Here is a 23545-nt window from a genome sequence, read left to right as displayed (position 1 = left end):
GTATCCTCAAGTAAACTACATAATGAATCTCTTAAACTTCTACATTTTTATATAATGAATAATCCAAGAAGCTATATAAGAAAAAGAAAATCCATTTTTTGTGCAGGGCAATTGGGGTTGAGTGACTTGCCCAATGTCGCACAGCTAGTATATGTGTCATGTCTGAGGCCATATTTGAACACAGGTCCTCCTGACTCCAGGGCTGGTGCTCTAGTCACCTAGCTGCCCCGATCCCATTTCAAATAACAGTGAAAGTTCATCGAATAATCAAACTATCTACGGAACTATTCAGAATTTTCTATTGATTCTGAAAGAAATAAATGTCAACTTAAATAAAATGCAAAAGGGTCTATGCTCCTGGCATGAAAATAATGATATAATAAAAATGAAAATAAAAATCCAGGGACGTAAGAGGTAGAAGTAAGGAGTGACTGCAATAGAAGACTGGGAGAGAGCTAAGAAATGTAGACAGGACTTTGGGTTCAATGAAAAATGAACTGGCTGAAAAGAAAGGTAAGCTGAAGCTTTTGAACATAGTGATTTACTAAACAATGAATGCCAATTACATAACAAATCAAGACCAGACTTCATCAGTTTTTCCACAGGATCTCAAACACAGAGGAATGGGGAGGAGGTGAGGTTATTAGGTTTTTATACAGTTTTTTTTTTGTGAGCCAAGCATGGTTGACTCAGGACACCAAGAACTAGGAACAGAGCTTTTCAAAAAACCTCTCTGGTACTCTGGTTGTACTCTGGTTGATCTTTCACCAAGGGATGTTTTCATGAAGACTAACTCCAGGGGCCAGACTCTTACTCTCAATCTGAATTCATCTGTGCTTAGATTATGTTTAGATATTAAGTTTTGGAATATTAATATTTCCCTTAGGAGCAGGAAGCTTGGGATCAAATTTTAGCTTAAGCTTTCCTGAAAGCAGGAGTATGGAAGTTTATAATTAAACAATAAGGGTGATGAAAGATTATGAATTCTGGTAGCAGTAAAATGCTGATGGGTTCTCCTTGGATAGATGTTTGGTATCTTGAACCAGGGGATGCTCTTAATAGTTACAGGAATGACCAAAAAGCACAGTGAATGAAAGTGTTGGAATAAATTCATCATTATATTATCTCAGAATCTATTATTTTCATAAGTTAAAGTCACCCCACGTTAAGATTCCCCCCAAAAAGCATACCAATAACGTCTATTACTTAGAGAGAGAAGGTCTATTTATCTTTAGGAACCCACCTGTCTGGTTGGAAATCTGCCCTTCAGGGCATGGTGTGCAATCAAAGCAGCAGATGGGCTGTCTTTCACGGACTGTCTTCTTGAATCCAGGGCTGCAGCTGAGACTGCACCTGGAAGTCGGAGTCTGTGTTTCCACCATAGAAAGGGAGAAAATGTCACTGTAAGAATGACTGCTGAAAGATAGATGTCCTGAGGTGATGATGATTTCAGACCTCTCCTATGGGCATTTAGGAGAAAGTGTCTGCCATTCTGCAGGGAAAGGATGGTCTAATTCTCGACAGAGATTTTCTTCCTATATTTCTACTACAGATCATTTTTTCCTCCAATGAACTTGTACATATTTTCCACTAGGCAGAATAAAATTGCTTGATTTTTTTTTAAAGCTGTAATATCTTGCTGGCACATCTTTTCCCAATGTACTAGTATAACTATAAACTGCACTCCAGTTTTGGACATGGAATGCTGAAATAATTAATTGACTAAATAAAGGGAAATATTTTAGTCCCCCCCAAGTTCATTTTTTTGTGTGTTTCTGCATGTTTCTAAGTAAGAAATAGATAATTTGATTAGGTTATTATTCTTGGGCCAACATTCAGGGAATTCTCTGAGGACCATTGTGAAGGGTGGAGTGGGATTTATCAAGTCGCACTAACAAATGAAACTGCATTTGATACATATGTTCAGTAACAGCAGAAGACAGAACCACAACCTTTAAATTAAGAATCTTTAAAAGTCATTTTCCTTCTCAGAGACAGAAACTCAGGAAATTTTATTTAAGTTTCTTTAGGATTCCAGATGTTGGATGGTGTTTGTTGTAATAGGTCCCTTTGGGAAAATTTTTTTTCACCAATCTCCACCTTACTGTTATTCTTTAAACTTGACCTCTTCATCTGGGATACTTAAGATTCTTTTAGTTTCAACAATTTTCAGATCATTATGTAACTTAGCTGGAACAGAATTTGAAAGTAGGATTCAAAAAAGGAAATCAATACTCTAACAGAGCAAAAAAGAAGAGAAAATAGGTGCTAGTATTCTATCACAGTCATTTTTTGTGTCTTTGGGGAATTTCCTGGTGCCAATAATGGAAAAACAATGTGCAATACTCTAAAAAGACAAAATGATAAAGCTAATATTATTCACTGGGCCCTTACCTGAAGGAAATCTTCTGGCCAATCTATGTATTCTTCATGAATTCTGAATCCCTGACCATGAGGCATCATTTCACCCACTTTCACCAGTGTGTCAATCTGACCGGGGAAGGATTTAAAATTCAGGATATCATATGTCTCAGCAGCTGTCCTGCCTCCATCCCTGCATGACTCATCATTGGAGCTACTTACAGGATTGGTGCACTTCAGGAAGTGGTGAAGCTGAAGGCAAGGACAGGAATTTTTTACTCCTTGGGGTAAGAAGGATTCATGCCCATGTCCCAGGCCTGACTATCAACATAAAATAGGATCTCAATTTGGAACTTCCAAATATTGTCATTCTCTCTTTTTTTTTCAAATTCTCTTTCTTGAGCTCCTTTTAGAGCTCTGCACTCTTTTTCTCCTTTTCCACAGCAAACTATGGACAATGGAAGAATAATAAAAAAAGAACAGTATATAGCTGTGTGTCATATTGAACTTACCTCAAAAGCCATTTCATCTTTTTTCACTAAATCAGAAATTCCTTCCAAATATCTATAGCCACTCCAAGTTATTTTCTAAAACCTGTGGTCACAGAGAACTCAGTACCTTTTATAACCAGAAGTTTACCATCTCTTCACCATTAGATTGTGAGATACTCAAAAACTGGCACTCTCTTTGCCTTTCCTGGACCCCAGAACTTAGCACATTTTCTCACACATAATGGGTGCTTAAGAAATGTGTATAGATGGAATTTTTTCTAGAGAAAATCTTACTCCTTTTACAGAAGTCTCTTAAATAAAAAAGTCCATTATAGGTACCTGGAGTGGTTAATAATGTAAACTTACAAATAAAAGACAATTTGACATTCATATTTATGTAATTAAAAGTAGAGAAGGAAAAGTAATTACAACCAATTAAGAGACCAGGCAATTTTGAAATTCAAAATACATAGGAAGAACAATAATTTCAATGGAAAAATTATGAAAGTAACTGCATAATGATAAACTGTAAGAAATGATACATTAACACAATGTTAGGAAAATTTGAGAAGCAGAGGTTTCAATAAAAGGTGGAAAATTATTTTGGATACACATGTTCTGGATGTCATTGTTCAAAGAAAAATATCCAAGAAAATTTCCCAGGGAGACTGAAAGTGTAGAATGAGAAGGATGAAAGGGAAATGAAGTCTACATTCTTATCACTGAGAAATGCTGTGATAAGAATTCAATATCTGAGGGAAAAAAGAAAGACTCTAACAGGCCAAAAATAATAACGCATATTTTGATTTCATTGAGTCCTGCCCAACTTTGCATGACTCCATGGACTACAGCATGCCTGGCACTTCTATCCTCCACTATACCTCTAAGTCTGTCCAAGTTGTTTAGGTCATGGCTTCCATCACACTGTCTATCCTTCTCATCCTTTTACCTCTATTCTTCCTTTTACCCTCAGTCTTTTTCAATATCAGTTTCCTTTCCAATCTCCTCTTCTTTTTACCTTCAGTCTTCTCCAATATCAGGTTCTTTTCCAGTGACTCTTGTCTTCTCATTATATAGCCAAAGTATTTAAGCTTCAGCTTCAGGATTTGACTTTCCAGTGAACAGTCTGAATTAATTTCTTTAAGAACTGACTGATTGAACTTCTTGCTATCCAAGACATTCCTAAAAGTCTTCTCCAACTCCACAATTAAAAAAAAAACATCTTTTTGCAGCACTCAGCTTTCCTTATATTCCAAATATTACAGCCATACATTGCTACTGAAAAAAATAGATTTGATTATACAGACCCTTGTCAACAAAGTCTAAATCAGGTAATCACCACATATTCTTCTATGGGCAAGAATCTTTTAGAAGAAGTGGAGTAGTCTTTCTAGTAAATAAAAGGTTGAGAAAAGCAGTACAGGGGTATCATCTCAAAAATGACAGAAAGGCTATCTGTTTTAATCCAAGGCAAACAACTCAACATCATAAGAATGCAAGTCTATGCTTCAACTACTCATGCCAAAGAGCCCAAAGTTCCTCAGTTCTATGAAGACCTGCAACATATACAAATAACACTCAACAATAAGTCATTCATCATAGGAGATTAGAAAATCAAAAAAGAAATGGAATAACAAGGAAGTTAGCCTACAAAAGGAAGAAGTACATATATGTTTTAACAATCTGGCTAGCAGCTACTGTTGGGGGTGAAAGACCAACACAAGCCCCACAACAAGAATGCTGCCAGCACACTGCAAAAGCCCAGGTTCTTTTGATCTGCTCTACTAAGGAAAGCAATGTTAAGGGGTTAACAAGTTTACTTTAACTCAGCATACAAATACCATTCACTTAGTTCAGGGGAAAAAGCCAGCACCCTGAACTTCAGAGCAAATACAAACAAATTACAAACATAGATGGACATACTTTGTCTGATTCAAATCCCAATACATAGTTACCAGAGTTTAACAAAGTCCCAGCATCCAGGCTTACCACCTGGAGGGCTCTTAGCTACAACTGCTCAGAGTATCCGCAACAGCGTTCCACCAAAAATGAGAGTCCTGAGCAAATAGCCCTGTGTCCTCTTCTTATACGGTCTCAGACATCATCAAACGTCATCTGAATGACCAGAACTTAGGCTCTTATGATTGGCTCTTGAGTTAGCACCTTCCCTTAGTACCCTGGAAGCTTCACACCCACATAGGCTTAGCACTTAATAGGGGTTTGGGCCTGGGATCAGCACCTAGTAAGATTCAATGAAATACACTGAATTAATCAAAGGAAACAAAAAGGGAACTTGGTTGAACTGAGTGCTAAGAGCCCATTTTGCTTACGAACACAATATAAGAAAGCCTACTTTTATCATAAAAATTTTATACTCTAGAAAAGTAAACAAGAAAAACAAATAAAATAGGAAATAGGAAACATCAGACAAACTTAACATTCAGTGCCAAATTTCCTATCTAGCAAACTATATTATGTGAGTGTATTTTTGTACACTGATGTTTTCATGTGTGTTTTGTACATATATATGTAAGTATATAAACCTTGAGGATTTTTAAAATTTCAGAAACTGGGGAAAAATTTACAAAAAGACCAAAAAAACTTGGGTATTACTGAGACAAAGTACCCTTAGTAAATTTCATGAAAGTGGAAAATCAAGGGATGAACAAGTCACTTGTAGGGGAAATTTACTTTGTTCATTTTAAGGTAGCAGAGAAATATAGAGAACTGATCAGTGCATCTGACAAGAAGAAATAAAAAGAACCTTGAAGAGAAAAGAAGGAACCATGGCTGAGAATATTTACTGCATCCTGTAAAGGAGTATCACAAGCAAAGTACAAACCAATGAAGAAATGAGGAAAGGGGTACAGGAGACAATCCTTAATTCTCCTGGATAAATAAAAGAAAGTCATTGAAATTATCTCACTAAAATTTATTTAAAAAGCAGAAGCAAGATGACAGACTAGAGGCAGCAACTCAGGTGAATTCTCTCAATGTTCTCCAAACTTTCATCAGATAAAATTCTGGAGCATCATAGTCAATAAAAGGTCATAATGAGGCACTTTCTCAGTCCAAGACGACTTACAAGATTTGATGGAGAGGCCTGTGCGGAAAGGCCTTGTTGGGGACTAAACTAGAACGGACATTGCAAAAGTAAATCAGAGGGCCATGGAGGCAGCTGCAACAGCTTCAGGAACTCAGCCTAAAGACTTTCTAAAGAAGAGAGTGGCATTAGCCCTTGAAGCTGTAGAGAAGCAGGGGACCTGGACACAATTAAAAGGAATAGGGGGTTGTTTCCCCTTGCAATTATGGAAGAGCAGAGCTGCTTCCTGGTTAAAGACCAGAAACTAAACAAAGGGAACAATCACAACACTTCTCCCTGGAGAACAACCCCTTAGAAGCACCAATAATTTGTAGATGCCCCAGAACTAGCTCTTAAGAGAACTGCATGAAAAGTCCTAGCACTTGAGACAGTGTCCTCCACCCCCAAACCAAGGCCACAGCCCAACTTGAAAGTTCAAACTAAAGAAACAGTCTGGAAAAATGAGCAAACAACAAAGATATTCGGATCATAAAAAGCTCCTATGGTGGCAAAAATAATGAAGGCAAACTCCAAAGAAGACAAAAATGTCCAAACAGCAATAAGCAAAGCCTCAAATGAAAGCTAAAATTAGACTCAACCATTACAAAAATTGCTGAAAAAGCTAAAGAAAAAGATAAGAGTGTTAGAGGAAAACCTGGGAAGGGAAACATGTGTGATACAAGAAACACAGCTTGGTGAAAGAGGCACAAAATGTAATAAAGGGAAAATCACCTTTAAAAACTTAGGAGGTGGGAGCAGAGCCAAGATGGCTACTGGAATGCAGGGACTTGTATGAGCTGCCTACCAGGACCTTCCAAAAACCTATAAAGAATGGCTCTGAAGAAATTCTAGAACTGGAGAACCCACAAAATATCAAAGGGAAGCAGGGCTCCAGCACAGGACAACCTGGATAATTGCTGGGTGAGGTCTATCATGCATGGAGCTGGGAGTGGAGGGGAGCAGAGGGGAGCTGAGCCCAGCATGGGCAGCGGCAGGACCAACCAGAGCAGGAGTTGGGCGGAACAGGCCCTAGAGCCTTGAATCAGTGAGCTGTGGCTGTTACCAGGCTTCTCAAACCACAAACACCAAAGACAACAGAGAAGGTTAGTGGGAAAATCTGTGGGGTACAGAGTGGAAGGAGTTCCTTGTTTGGCCACCACCCTGGGGGCAGCTGGAATGGTGCAGCTACAGAACTATAGCTGCAGTTGCTTCTGGCCCCAGGCCCACCTGGTGGGAGGAATTAAGTGACAGATCAGAGCAGGAGTGCAGAGCCTGCTGAAGACCCCAGTGACATCCTGCCTGGCAGTTCTTGGGGAAGAGTGCTGGTGTGGCAGAGCTGACTGTATAGAAATAGCACTGAAAACAACAGCACATCCCCTCAAGCTTGGAACAAAGTACTCTTTACTCTACAAGCAGTCATACCTCAACAAAAAACTCAAGGGTCAAGTAAGTTGGCTGGGAACATGGCCAGGCAGCGAAAACTGACTCAGATTCAGTCTCAGACTTTGGAATCTTTCTTTGGTGACAAAGAAGACCAAAACATACAGCCAGAATAAGTCAAGAAAGCCAAAGACCTTATATCAAAAGCCTCCAAGAAAAACATGAATGAGTCTCAGGCCACAGAAGAGCTCAAAAAGGACTTGGAAAAGCAACTTAGAGAAGCAAAGGAAAAATTGGGAAGAGAAATGAGAATGACCTGAGAAAACAATGAAAAACAAGTCAATGACTTGCTAAAGGAGAACCCAAAAAATAATCGAAAAAGATATTGAAGAAAACAACACCTTAAAAATAGGCTAACTCAAATGGCAAAAGAGCTCCAAAAAGCCAATGAGGAGAAGAATGCCTTGAAAGGCAGAATTAGCCAAAATGGAAAAGGAGGTCCAAAAGACCACTGAAGAAAATAATACCTTAAAAATTAGATTGGGGCAAGTGGAAGCTAGTGACTTTATGAGAAATCAAGATACTATAAAGCAGAACCAAAGGAATGAAAAAGTGGAAGACAATGTGAAATATGTCATTGGAAAAACCACTGACCTGGAAAATAGATCCAGGAGAGATAATTTAAAAATTATTGGACTACCTGAAAGCTATGACCAAAAAAAGAGTGTAGATATCATCTTACAAGAAATCATCAAGGAGAATTGCCCTGATATTCTAGAGCCAGAGGGCAAAATAGAAATTGAAAGAATCCACAGGATGCCTCCTCAAAAAGATCCCAAAAAGAAAACTCCTAGGAATATTGTTGCTAAATTCCAGAGCTCCCAGATAAAGGAAGAAATACTGCAAGCAGTCAGAAAGAAACAATTTGAGTATTGTGGAAACACAATCAGAATAATACAAGATCTGACCGCTTCCACATTAAGGGATCAAAGGACTCGGAATATGATATTCTGGAGGTCAATGGAGCTAGGATTAAAACCAAGAATCACCTACCCAGCAAGACTGAGTATCATGCTCCAAAGCAAAATTTGGATTTTCAATAAAATAGAGGACTTTCAAGCTTTGTCAGTGAAAAGACCAGAGCTAAATAGAAAATTTGACTTTCAAACACAAGAATCAAGAGAAGCATGAAAAGGCAAACAAGAAAGAGAAATCACAAGGGAGTTACTAAAGTTGATCTGTTTTCTTTACATTCTTACTTGGAAAGAGGAAGTGTATGATTCGTGAGACTTCAGTGTTAGGGTAGCTGAAGGGAATATGCATGTGTGTGTGTGTGTGTGTGTGTGTGTACACATATATATGTGTGTGTGTATGTAAGAGTATATGTATGTGTATATATATAGGCAGAGGGCACAGGGTGAGTTGAATATGAAGGGATGATATCTAAAAAACAAAATGAAATTAAAATTAAGGGATAAGAGAGGAATATATTGAGAGAGGGAGAAAGGGAGAGACAGAGAGACAGAATGGGGTAAATTATCTCGCATAAAAGTGGCAAGAAAAAGCAGTTCTGTAAGAAGGGAAGAGGGGGCAGGTGAGGGGGAATAAGTGAATCTTGCTGTCATCAGATTTGTCCTGAGGAGGGAATACCATACAGACTCAGTTGGTTATTTTACCCCACAGGAAAGAAGGAGGAAGAAGATAAAAAAGGTGGCATGATAGAAGGGAAGGCAGATAGGGGGAGGAGATAATCCAAGCCAAACACTTTCAAAAAGGGACAGGGTCAAGGAAGAAAATTCAATAAAGGAGGATAGGTTAAGAAGGAGCAAAATACAGTTAGTCTTTCACAACAGGAGTGTTGTGGAAAGGTTATACATAATGATACGCATGTGGTCTATGTTGAATGGCTTGCCTTCTCAGGGAGGGTGGGTGGAGAGGCCAAAGGGTACAGAATTCGGAACTTAAAGTTTTAAAAACAGATGTTCGAAAACAAAAAAAAAGAAAAGTTTTTGCATGCAATTAGGAAATAAGATACATAGGCAATGGGGTATAGAAATTTATCTTGCCCCACAAGAAAGGAAGGAAAGGGAGGATGGGAGGGGAGTGGGGTGACAGAAGGGAGGGCTGACTGGGGAATGGGCCAACCATAATGTACACCATCTTGAAGTAGGCAGGAGAGTCGAAATGAGGAGAAAATTCACAATTCAAACTCTTGTGAAAATCACTGCTGAAAACTAAATATAGTAAATAAATTAAATAAAATAAAAAAATAGCTTCTGAAGTTCAAAAAAAAGTTAGGAGGAGAACAAAGATGACACAGTAAAGGCAAGGAATTGTCTGACCTATCTGAAATTTCCCTCAAAATGACATAAAAATGCATCAAAACAAATTCTGGAGTGGCAGAACCATCAATTGGAAGGGGTGAAACAATTTTCCAGCCAAAAACAATGTAAAAGATCAGGAGGAAAGGTCTGTTTCAATTGAGTAGAAGTGTAGTGTGGTCCAGAAAAGGTCATGCTTGCAAGAGCTAGAAGTTCTCCCCCGAAAGTCAGTATCCATGACATACTCCTAAATTTAATCTGCATTATAAACAATTTTTACCATCACTTTGCATAATTTTTCTTCTTTAAAATAAACAAAACAATAAATAAAGCCTTGATTTATAGCAAAAAATAATCAATTCTGAAAGTGTGTCAAGAATCAAAGACGAGTCTGTAATCCTACGGTTAATATTAGAAGTAGTCATAATAGTAGTACTTATAGTTGTTGCCTTGGAGGTAGTTGTAGAAGTGGTGATGGAAGCAGTAGTAGTAGTAGTAGTAGTAGCAGCAGCAGTAAATAGAAGTAGTAGAAATACTCATATTTGTATTGTTATTAATGTTATAGCATTGCATATTTTATCATGTATTTTACATGATATATGAAATATAATTTACGTGGCATTATACAATTAGGAATTATTTTATAAATTATAACTATCATAACTATTTTCTTTTTAGAAATATAATCATTTATATAGTAATTACTATGTGCTATATTCTGTGCTAAGTAATTTACAAATATAATTTCCTTTTATCCTAGTAAAAAACCTCAGAGGTAGGTACAATTATTGTCATGTTATAGTATAGGAAAATGAGACAAATAGGGATAAGTGACTTGACCAAGATTACACAACTATTAAATACTTGAGGTCTTCTTGACTGTAAACCCAGCGCAAAGTGAATTATCAGAGTTTCTGGTTCTTAAAAGAGAAAAACAAACAAACCAAAAAAAACATTAAAAAATAAAACAAGTTCACAAAAGGCTAGAACTTCCCCTCTTATTTATGAGCACAGACATGAGATCTCAAATGCCCTTAGAAATTATACTAGTTGTTTCTATTCTTGGTCCTTGGGCTACATTAATCTTTGCCCTGGTCTGAGTATCCTCTAAAGGTCCATTTATGGAGCTAATTTTGCCAGAAGAGAGACTGGTTACACAGATCTCCTCTCAGCCACACCCAGAACAAACAACTCCATATGTAGAGTTTTATTTGTGTTTCTTGTATTCTACTGGAAAACTCATTTTGAACAAAGGTAAATCAAGGAAAAAGTAATTGAGCAGACATTTTTATATTGCCAATTTACATTTTCCCACCCACCCAGAGCTGTGTTCTCAACAATTCTTCAGTCATGGTCTTTGAAGCAATCTAAAAACTGCAAAAAGTAACAATAGTATTTTTTTTGGTTAAGCCTATTTCCTTACCAGAACCAGATAATACTGATCTTTGGGCCTCTTGGAAATATCCTAACAGGACTATTTCATCTTTTTTCTTGGTTATCTGTTATATTCCCATTTTTCCTTCTCTTGTGTATATGATGTCCACATTAGTTAATCACTGAAATTTTGGTACTTCATCATTGGCCTATACAAGCAAGTCCTTTTTTCTTCCTCATTGGTATCATTTCTCTTTTTGACTACTGATTTACTATCTTGGAACTTTCTATCAATGTTGGGATACCTGATCTCATGCAACTTCAGACCACAGAAATATTCTCATTGAGATCTTTGAAATATGCTTTCTCCATATCTAGACTGCTAATTATGCTCTACCCAGATGTCCTCTCTTATATTATAAACTCTACTAGACTAAGATCACTCCCTATGTTCCCACCTTCCCAACATTTCTACCTCAGCAACTAGTTCCATCAAGCACTAAGCATCATATCTAGGATAAAATTTCCAAGAACGAGTTACTCTATATTCAAAAAAAATGCATTATTCAAGCGAAAGTGTACATATACAGGTATCAAGTATTCTGCTCAGCTGTATATGTTGATAGAAGTTAAAATAAAATTGATTAATAAGAAATCCCACAAAGCACCTTGGTATTTGAAGTGTCATGACCTAGGCCACAATAAAGATCCTAAATTGAAACATTTAATGAACCTCTCCCGCCACCTAGATTAATACACAGAAAGATGTTTAAAAGGAAGAACATCAACAACTTCACCAAGGTTGGTATATCAGAGTTAAAATAAATGCATATTGTCTGATGTAATTTCATTATTTGCATGCAGAATTCAGTGTAATCACAAATGAAAACAAAAGACAGGACAAAATATTGGGGAATAAGAGATAGTATTGAAGTCTCAGGTCACTGCTGCATCATCTATACACCAGATATTTAACAATTGAAAATTGTGAGTTCTCTATGTTAAGTCCAGGAGTGAGAGAGAAATGTTACCTTCCAAGAAACATCTGGGTTCCTTCTGAGTTCTGATATCTCTTTTGCCTCAGACTGGAGCATTTCATGGAGAGCATGGGCCACTAAATACACTGCTTTGTAAACATTAGAACTCCGTTCCATGATTCTGTCAAAATTTATAGAAATTGTATCTGACAAGGAAACACCTTCTGGGCACAAAGAATATAACATTTCTACTTGACTTTTTTCTGAAAGTCTACAATCAAAGACTGCCTCCCAGATTGTCTTTAGGAAAATATCCTCAGGGTTCATACTGGGATTCAGGCTTCTAAAAAAATCTGTGAAACCAGGAATTTCCATCTGGGTTTTAGAAAATAGTATTGTGCCATGAAAATCAGCAAGCAGTTCAAAATTAGAGTCGAAAGGAAAATCCCAAGAAGAGGTGGTGATCAACATCTTCCCATAAATTCCATAAAGAAGCAATACGGTAGACAATTCTTGAAGGGAGTCTGTATCTCCATATATAAAAATCACATTTGATGATGATGCAATGATCCTAGAAGAGAGTTGAAAACCTTCACCTGCTCTAAAGTTTGGAGGGACTCTTTCTTTAAATGCCACACACAGACCATTCCTGTCCATCTCGTCTTTTAGATCACTGAAGAAATTTTCTCCTTTCATGTTATCTGAAAGAACCAGTCCCACCCAAGTCCAGCCAAAATGGAGCATCAGTTGGATGAATGCGAGGTGAAGAGTGGATTCCCTGTTGCCCATCTGATAGATATATGGATACTCGACCTTATCAGTCAGGAGAAGATCATATAGGCCATAGGCAACCTAAAGGAAAAATAAAGAGGACTGAGATGGTGATTTAACTTCCTTCAGAGTAGGAATTTTTCCTTCTTTACAATTGTAACTGACAAGCAACTGACATTGACTTACACAGAGCAGGTAATGAATAAATGCTTGTTAATTTTAATTTATAGTTTCAGGTCACAAATTTACCCTATTATGGGATGTAACAATTAGAAGGAAATTCTAACATTGTACCTGACCAATAGTTCTTTCTCCAATGTACCCATGAAATAATTACTCAGTCTTTGCTTGAACCTTTCCAATGAGGGAAAACTCAGATGCCTCCAAAGAAACCATTCCTATTTTAGACAATTCTACTTATTATGACCTTTTTTCTTAACTTTGTCACTAAATCAGCTTCTTTGGAACATTGACTCATTGTTTTTATTTTTTCATCTTGATTCAAATAGAACATTTTAGTACCTTCTATTATGAACCTGTTAATTAGAGTAGAGTTACATGTCCTCTTTAACTCATTTTAAATCTTTTTTAACTCAAAAATCAACAATTCTTTTATCCAGTCCACTCCTCTCATGATTTTAGGGAGAATGATATTTCCCTGATACCAATAATTGTGCCCCAGAGCTTGCTCTAGGAGGAAAACTTCTCTAGCCAAACCCAACCAGAAATGGGAGATGTCAACCTCCTCACACTGAAATCAACTTCTATGTTTGGCATTACACATTACCCCTACCATATTAGTAAGAACTCTTTCACATAAGTAAAGTTTCTCTCCTCCATATTCACTGAGCAGCTAAATTCTTGACCTCTAAAAAAGTCTACCAGTATCAGACTTTAAGTCTTCAGATTTGACCTGGAGGCAAGAGAAAATTTCTTCTGCAGAGTGTCTTTGTTGTACTCTTCTTCCATGATTTTCTAAGAATGAGATAAAGTACCTACTGGCAAACTCAATGATAACTCAAAATGAGTTCAGAGTTGGCAGAACCAAGAAGGGAAATGGGTCAAATAATTGTCCAACCCAAAACAACTCAGAAAGTTGTCAAGAAAGGTCTCTCTCTCTCTAGGGTCAAAGGGGAGAATACTTAAGCCTAAGTGGTTTCCAGGCAAGCCAAAAGGAGTCCTTATGCAGGCAAGCCAGCAGCAAGGGCCCAAACCTCAGGACAGACCAGCAGTCAGGTCCTACAGACCCAGCACAGAAAGCTTGAAACAGTGCCCTAGCATGCCAAAACCAAAGCCCAACATTAACATAAAGGTAGAATTTTAAAAAATGAATGCAAAATGAATACATACAAAAAAGGAAAACTTGACTATAGAAAGCTACTATGGTGACAGGGAAGATTAAAACCCAAACACAGAAAAAGATAACAATGTCAAAACAGCTAGATTTGAAGATTTAAAGGAAAATTTTAAATTGGTTTTGGAGCCAAAAAGAATTCCTTGAGGAACTCAGAAAGGATTTTGAAAATGAAATAGGAGCGATATAAGGAAAAAAAATTGGGAAAGAAATAAATGAGAGGGAAGCAAGAAAATCACAAAAAAGAGGAAACAGGTTGGCAAAGGGAGCACTTACAGAGTGGAGCCAAATGGTGGCTGGAAAGCAGGGACTTGCTTAAGCTGCCCCCCAAATCCCTCAAAAACACTTGTAAAAATGGCTCTGAACAAATTATAGACCTATGGAACCCACAGAATGTCAGAGTGAAGCAGGTCTCCAGCCCAGGAGAGCCTGGATGGTTGCCCAGTGTGGGTATGCCAGGACAGACCATATGGGGAGTCAACTGGAACAGACCTTAAGGCCATGATACATTGAGCTTTGACAGTTACCAGACTTCTCAACCCACAAATGCCACTAACCACTGAACAGGTTAGTGGGTAAACTACTAGAAGGGGTTAGAGAGTGGTCCAGCCCCAGCCCTGGGGGTGGCAGAGCTGGTACACAATTGGAAGATCCTGCAGCTGCTTCCAGAGCTCCAGTGTCAGCTGCTTCTAGAGTTTCTGGCTCAGACAGTGGGAGGAATCAAGTGAAAACCAATGCCAGAGTGCAGAACTTGCTTAGCCTTGCTTGGATCTGGGTTCCAATCCTGGCTGGCAGTTCTTGGGGGAGGAGGAGTGCTGCAGTGACAGAGCTTGTGGTGACAGTGGAGTAGAAGTAGCTCTGAAAACAGCAGTGGAGGCCCTAAACCTTGGGACAAAGCACTATCTACACCTACAAGCAGTCATGCCCTGACAAAAATCCCAAAGGTCAAATATTTGGCTAGGAACATGTCCAGGCAGCAAAAAAGGACACAGACCTGAATTCAAGCTCAGACTCGAGAATATTTTTTGGTGACAAAGAAGATCAAAACATAAAGCCAGAAGAAGTCAACAAAGTCAAAGAGCCTACATCAAAAGCCTCCAAAAAATATGAATAGGTCTCTGGTGATGGAAGAGCTCAAATAGCATTTGGAAAATCAAGTAAGAAAATTAGAGGAAAAATTGGGAAGAGAAATGAGAGTGATGCAAGAAAATCATGAAAAATAAGTCAATGACTTCCTAAAGGAGACCGAAAAAATACTGAAAAAAATAATACCTTAAAAATAGAGTAACTCAACTGGCAAAAAGGTCCACAAAGCCAATGAGGAGAAGAAACCCTTAAAGGGCAGAATTAGCCAAATGGAAAAGAAGGTCCAAAAGATGAATGAAGAAAATATCAACTTAAAAATTAGATTATAGAGGCAGCTAGGTGGCACAGTGAGTAGAGCACCAGCCCTTGAGTCAAGAGGACCTGACTTCAAATCCAGCCTCAGACATTTGACACATGGACTAGCTGTATGACCTCGTACAAGTCACTTAACCCCAATTGCCCTGCCGAAAAGAAATTACATTTGAGCAAGTGGAAGCTAGTGACTTTATGAGAAATCAAGATATCATAAAACAGAAGCAAAAGAATGAGAAAATGGAAGACAATGTGAAATATTTCATTGGAAAAACCACTGACCTGGAAAGTACATGCAGGAGAGACAATTTAAAAATTATTGGGCTACCTGAAAGCCATGATCAAAAAAGAGCCTAGACATCATCTTTCAAGAAATTGTCAAGGAAATCTGTCTGATATTCTAGAACCAGAGTGTAAAATAGAAATTGAAAGAATCCAGCAATCGCCTCTTGAAAAATATCCCCAAAAGAAAATTCCTAGGAATATTGTCACCAAATTGCAGAGCTCCCAGGTAAAGGAGAAAATAATGCAAGCAGCCAAAGAAACAATTTGAGTATTTTGGAAACACAATCAGGATAATACAAGATCTAGCAGCTTCTACATTAAGGGACTGAAGGGCTTGGAATATGATATTCCGGAGCTCAAAGGAGCTAGGTTCAAAACCAAGAATCACTTACCCAGAAAAATTGCATATGATGCTCCCAGGAAAAATATGGATTTTCAGTAAAATAGAGGGTTTTCAAGCTTTCTCAAGAAAAAGACCAGAGCTGAATAGAAAATTTAACTTTCAAACACAAGAATCAAGAGAAGGATGAAAAAGTAAACAAGAAAGAGAAATCACAAGAGACTTACTAAAGTTGAACTGTTTTGTTTACATTCCTACATGGAAAGATGATGTGTGTAATTCATGAGACCTTACTCAGTACTAAAGTAGTTGAAGGGAATATATATATATATATAGACAGAGGGTACATGGTGAGTTGAATATGAACATTAAGGGATGAGAGAGGAATATATTGAGAGAGGGAGAAAGGGAGAGATAGAGTGGGGTAAATTGTCACATAAAAGTGGCAAGAAAAAGCAGTTGTATAAGAAGGGAAGAGGGGACAGGTGAGTGGGAATCAGTTAATCTTGCTCTCATCAAATTTAATTTGAAGAGGGAATAACATACACACTCAGTTGTGTATCTTACACCACAGGAAAGTGGGGGAAGGAGAACAAAAAGGGGTGATGATAGAAGGGAGGGCAGATAGGTGGAGGAAGTAATCGAAGGGAATCACTTGAACAGGGACAGGGTCAAGGGAGAAAATAAATAATATATAAATATAATATATATATATAATGTAATATAATATAACATATGATATGATGTGATGATATGATGTGATGTGATATGATATGATATAACATGATATAACATAGTATAATATAATATAATAATAAAATAAAGTAAATAAAAAAATGAAGGCAGACAGGATAGGATGGAGGGAAATATAGTTAGTCTTTCACAAAATGAGTATTGTGGAAGTGTTTTACATAATCATACATGTTTGACCTGGGTTGAAGTACTTGCCTTTTGTTAAAAGCTTTAAAATCATATGCTCAAAATGAAAAGTTGTTTTTGCATGCAACTGAGAAAAAAATTTATAGGGATTGGGGCATGTCCTTCCCTACAAGAAAGTAATGGGAAAAGGGATGGCAGGGAATGGGGTGAGGGAAGGGAGAGCTGACTGGGGAATGGGGCAATCAGAATATATGCCATCTTGGTGTGGGAGGGAGGGTAGAAATGGTGGTGGGGGGGGAAATTTGTAACTCACAATCTTCTGGAAATCAATGTTAAAAACTAAAATAATAAATGAATAATAAAAACAAGAAGAAAGGGGAAAAAAAGAAATTCACTGAAGAAAATAACTCCTTAACACTAGAACTGACAAAATGGAAAAGGTGGTACAAAAGCTCAGTAAAGAAAAAAAAGTTCTTTAGTAATAGAATTGGTCAAGGGAAAGCTAATGATGTCATGAGACTTTAAGAAATTATCAAATAAATTCAAGAAATAAAAATGAAAACTATTTCATTGTAAAAAATAACTCACCTGTAAGATAGATCCAGGAGGGATAATTTAAAAATTATTTGACTACATGAAATCCGTGATAAAAAAAAAGCAAAAAAAGAACACTTGTCCACAGTAATTCAAGAAATTATCCAGAAAAACTTCCCTGAATTCTAGAAACAGAGAGTTAAATGGAAATTGAACAAATCCAAAAATCACCCCCTAAAAGAGACCCCAAAGTGAAAATCCCCAGGAATATTACAGCCCAATTCCTAAGCTCCCTGTTCAAAGAGAAGGCTGCCTCAATATGTGAAATCATGGATGAAACATAAATGGTGGAGAGAAGCTTGGAATTTGCCTGATCTGTGCCGAGTTTGTCTTTGAAACAATGTTAAATCAAGCCTCTAAACAGATTCTGGACTGACAGAACCCACAAAAAGATCAAGGGAAAAAAAAAATTTCCATTAAGGTAACTTAGGAACATTTGAGAAAAAGTTTGTTTCCCTTAAGTAAAAGGGGAGTGCAGCCCAGTATAGGCAGTGTCTGGGCAAACCAGGAGGAGGATCTTAGCCACAGCACAAATGAACAACCAAAGCCCGTATGTCATGGCTCAGCAAGCCAGCTGTTAGGCCTCCAGTATCGTTGAAAAAGACAAATTGTGAGCCATGGTACCCATGCACAATAAGCTTGACTAGGCCAGGCCATCAAAACACAGTAGGCAAGTCACAAACACCTGAGGCCCTGGTGTGGAAAGTCAAAAGCCAGCCCCCTGGCCCCAAGTATAAATAGCTTGGGACAGTGCTCCCTGACCCCAGGAACAGAGCTCAACCTCAAAAAACCAAGGAAGAGTCTGAAAATCAGTAAGAAAGCTATTCTGCTGACATGGAAGATTAAAATACAAACTTGAAAGAGGACAACAGTGCCTACAAGTGAAGCCTCAAAGGGAAATATGAATTGGTCTCAAGCTTAAAACTCCTTTTAGAAGAGCTCAGAAAGGATTTTAAAATCAAGAAAAAGAGGTAGAAAAATTGGGAAAAGAAATGAGAGTTAAGCAGGGGAATTGTTTTTAAAAATGGGGAATAGTTTGGAAAAGGAAGAAAAAAATTGAAGAAAAAAGCTCCTTTAAAAATAGAATGATCAAATAGGAAAAAAAAATGCACTGAAGAAAAGAGCTCTTTAAAAGGAGATTTGGCAAAATGGAAAAGGAACTATAAAAGCTAATTGAAGAATTTTTTTGGAGTGGGGAAGGCAGAGAAATTGGGCTTAAGTGACTTGCCCAAGGTCATACAGCTAGTAAGTGTGTTAAATGTCTGAAGCTGGATTTGACCTCAGGTTCTCCTGACTACAGGGCCAGGGATGTACACACTGCACCACCTATCTGCCATGAAGAAAATAAATAAATTTTAATAAAATATTACCCAAGAGATTGCAAAAATTTATCACGAGAATAATACACTATGACCAGGAAGGATATTTCCAGGAATGCAAGATTGGTTCAATATTAGGAACACTATCAGCATAATTGATCATATCAACAACAAAACTAGCAGAAACCATATGATCATCTCAATAGGAGTAAAAAAAAAGCCTTTGACAAAATACAACATCCATTCCTATTAAAAACACTAGAAAGGACAAGAATAAATGGAGCCTTCCTTAAAATTATAAATGGCATTTACCTAAAACCATCAACAAACATTATTTGTAATGGGGATAAGGTAGATGCATTCCCAATAAGATCAGGGGTAAAACAAGGATGTCCATTATCACCCCCATTATTCAATTTGGTTCTAGAAATGTTAGCTGTAGCAATAAGAGAAGAAAAAGAAATTGAAGGAATTGGAACAGACAAAGAAGAAACTAAATTATCACTTTTTGCAGATGATATGATGATTTACTTAGGGAATCCTAGAGAATCAAGTAAAAAAAGCTACTTGAAATAATAAACAAATTGTGTAATTTTGCAGGATATAAAATAAGCCCACTTAAATCCTCGGTATTCCTCTACATTACTAACAAAGCCCAACAGCAAGAGATGGAAAGAGAAATTCCATTTAAAGTTACTGTAGACACAATAAAATATTTGGGAATCTATCTGCCAAGACAAATCCAGGACCTATATGAACACAATTGTGAAACACTTTTCACACAAATAAAGTCAGATCTAAATAAATGGAGAAATATCAGTTGGTCATGTTTAGGCTGAGCTAATATAATAAAAATGACAATTTTACCTAAATTAATTTATTTATTCAATGCCATACCAACCGAACTACCAAAAAAATATTTTACAAAGCTCAATAAAACAATAACAAAATTTATCTGGAAGAGCAAGAGGTCTAGAGTATCTAGTGAATTAATGAAAAAAAAATCCTAGGGAAGGTACCCTAGACATACCAGATATTAAACTGTGCTATAAAGCAGTGGTCATCAAAACTGCCTGGTAGTGCCTAAGAAACAGAGTCATGGATCAGTGGAATGGGTTAGTTACACAAGACACAGTAGCCAATGACTACAGAAATATACTCTTTGACAAACCCAAAGAAGCCAGATTTTGGGTAAGAATTCACTATTTCATAAAAACTGCTGAGAAATTGAAAGATAGTAGGGCAGAAACTGGGCATAGACCAACACCTTACACCACATACCAAAATAATGTCAAAATGGGTTCATGATTTAGGAATAAAGAATGATATTATAAACAATTTGGGAGCACAAGGAATAGTTTACCTATCAGGTTTATGGGAAAGCAAGGAATTTATGGCACAAGAGGTAGAGAAAATTACAAAATGCAAAACAGATAATTTTGATTATGTTAAATTGAAAAGTTTTGTATAAAAAAGGCAATGCAACAAAGATTAGGAGGGAAGCAGAAAATTTGGAGAAAATCTTTACAACTAGTGTCCTTGATAAAGGCTTCATCTCTAAAATATTTAGGGAACTGAGCCAAAGTTATAGGAATAAAAGTCATTCCCCAATTGTGAAATGATCAAAGGATATGGCCAGGCAGTTTTCAGAGGAAGAAATTAAAGATATCTATAGGCATATGAAAAAATGCTCAAAATCACTAATGAATAGAGAAATGCAAACCAAAACAACTTTTAGGTACCACATTTCTCCCGTCAGATTGGTTAAAAAGACAAAACAGGAAAATGATAAATGCTGGAGAGGATGTGGGAATATTGGAAAACTCTTACATTGCTGGTGGAGTCATGAACTGATCCAGCCACTTTGGAGAGCAATTTGGAACTATGCCCAAAGGGCTATAAAAGTGTGCATACCCTTTGATCCAGCAATACAATTTCTAAGGTTGTATCCCAAAGAGATCACACAAGTGGGAAAAAGACCCATATGTACAAAAATACTTATAGCTGCTCTTTTTGTAGTAGCAAAGAATTGGAAATCAAGGGGATGCCCTTAAATTGGGGAATGGTTGAACAAGTTGTGGTATATGAAGGTAATGGAATACTACTGTGCTATAAGAAATGGGGAAGATACAGACTTCAGAATAACCTAGAAAAACCTACACAATATAATACTGAGCGAACGGAGCAGAACTAGGAGAACATTATCCACAACCACAGATGTATGGATTCTGTGATGACTAACCTTGATAGACCTCACTCTTTATAGCAATACAAGGTTCAAAGACACCTCCAAAGGACTCATGAGGGAGAAAGCTATCTATATCCAGATAAAGAACCAGGCACTAACTAATCGTAATGCAGATTGAGGCAAACTGTTTGCTCTCCTTGTTTTTTTTATTCTTTTGTTTCTTTTTTTTTGTTTTTTGTTTTTTTTCTTTCCCATGATTCATTTCATTGTTCATGGTTCTTCTTCACAACTTGAAAATTGCATAAATAAGTTCATTGAGAAGTTATATGTAAAAGACAGATCGGATCCCATCCCATCTTCGGGGAGGAGGGAGTCTGGCGGGGAAGAAAATATGGAACTCAAAATCGTGTGGAATTGAGTGTTGCAAACTAAAAATAAAAACATTAATTAAAAAAGAATATAATTTCTTGAAAATTAGAATTGTTCAAGTGGAAGTGAATGATTTTATGAGATATCAAGAATCAGTCAAGCAAAATCAAAAGAAAGAAAAAAATATTAGAAAATATAAAATACTTCATTGGAAAAACAACTGACCTGGAAAAATAAGAATCAGGGCATTATTTGGATACCAAAAGTCATGATTAAAAAAAAAAGCCTAGACAACATCTTTAAAGAGATTATGAAGGAAAACTACTCTGACAACGAATAACCAGAGGGTAAAATAGTCACTGAAAGAATCCACCGATCACCTCATGAAAGAGAACACGAAATAAAAAAGTCTGATTAATACTTTAGTCAAATTTCACAATTTTCATGTCAAGGAAAAAATACAACAAGCAGCCAGAAAGAAACAATTCAACTATTAAGGAGTCACAGTCAGGATTGCAAGGACTTAGCAACTTCCACCTTAAAGTTTAGGAGAGCAAGACATATGATATTAGAGAAGTTAAAAAAGCTTGTATTACAAACACGAATCAACTAACCAAGAAACGGAGCATGATTTTTCTGGGGAAAGATTGGTATTAAATGAAATAGTGAACTTTTTTTAAATGTATTTATTTAATTTAATTTATATATTTAGTTTTCAGCATTGATTTTCACAAGAGTTTGAATTACGAATTTTCTCCCCATTTCTACCCTCCTGCCCACTCCAAGATGGCGTATATTCTGGTTGCCCCATCACCAAGTCAGTCCTCCCTTCTCTGACCCCACTCCCTTCCTGTCCCTTGCTTTCTTGTAGGGCAAGATGTATTTTTACACCCCATAGCCTGTGTATCTTATTTCCTAGTGGCATGCAAAAAACTTTTTTTTTTCTTTTTGAACACCTGTTTCTAAAACTTTGAGCTCCAAATTCTCTCCCCTCTTCCCTCCCCACCCACCCTCCCTAAGAAGGCAAGCAATTCAACATAGGCCACATGTGGATCATTATGTAAAACCATTCCACAATACTCATATTGTGAAAGACTAACCAAATTTTGCTCCTTCCTGACCTATCCCCCTTTATTGAATTTTCTCCCTTGACCCTGTCCCTTTTCGAACATGTTTGTTTTTAATTACCTCCTCCCCCTATCTACCTTCCCTTCTTTCATCCCTGCCCCACTTTTATGTTCTGCCTCCTTCTTTCCTGTGGGGTAAGATACCCAATTGAGTGTGTATATTATTCCCTCCCCAAGTCAAATCTGATAAGAGCAAGATTCACTCATTCCCCCTCTTCTCTTCTACAGAACTGCTTTGTCTTGCCACTTTTATGCAACATAATTTACTCCACTCTATCTCTCCCTTTCTCACTCTCTCAATATATTCCTCTCTCATCCCTTAATTTGATTTTATTTTTTTAGATATCATCCCTTCATATTCAACTCACCCTGTGCCCTCTATCTATATCTATACACATACATATATACATACATACACACACATACGCACATACACACACACACACACACACATATATATATATATATATGCATACTCCTTTCAGCTACCCTATTACTGAGGTCTCATGAATCATACATACCATCTTCCATGTAGGAATGTAAACAAAACAGTTCAACTTTAGTAAGTCCCTTGTGATTTCTCTTTCTTGTCTACTTTTTCATGCTTGTCTTGATTCTTATGTTTGAAAGTCAAATTTTCTATTCAGCTCTGGTCTTTTCACTGAGAAAGCTTAAAAGTTCCCTATTTTATTGAAAGTCCGTATTTTCCTTGGAGCATTATACTCAGTTTTGCTGGGTAGGTGATTCTTCATTTTAATCCTAGCCCCATTGACCTCTGGAATATCATATTCCAAGCCCTTTGATCCCTTAAAGCAGAAGCTACTTGATCTTGTATTAATCTGATTGTGTTTCCACAATATTCAAATTGTTTCTTTCTGGTTGCTTGCAGTATTTTCTCCTTGATCTGGGAGCTGTGGAATTTGGCGACATCATTC

The 23545-nt window shown here is 37.1% G+C and overlaps 1 protein-coding gene across 1 annotated transcript in view; it reads right to left on the bottom strand.

Annotated features, from left to right (window-relative positions):
• The window catches only part of LOC118853908 (vomeronasal type-2 receptor 26-like), a 58033-nt gene that overhangs the window by 2781 nt on the left and 31707 nt on the right, over window positions 1–23545 (bottom strand). Inside the window, exons 3-5 of the mRNA XM_036764147.1 lie at window positions 12041–12838; window positions 2395–2613; window positions 1244–1367 (exon numbers count right to left, since the gene is read on the bottom strand). Coding sequence (XP_036620042.1) covers window positions 1244–1367; window positions 2395–2613; window positions 12041–12838 — 1141 coding nt within the window. The remainder of the gene's footprint in view (window positions 1–1243; window positions 1368–2394; window positions 2614–12040; window positions 12839–23545) is intronic.

This window comes from Trichosurus vulpecula, chromosome 6 (genome assembly GCF_011100635.1).
Source record: "Trichosurus vulpecula isolate mTriVul1 chromosome 6, mTriVul1.pri, whole genome shotgun sequence".
NCBI classification, from domain to species: Eukaryota; Metazoa; Chordata; class Mammalia; order Diprotodontia; family Phalangeridae; genus Trichosurus; species Trichosurus vulpecula.
This window is presented reverse-complemented; position numbering and strand designations above follow the sequence as displayed.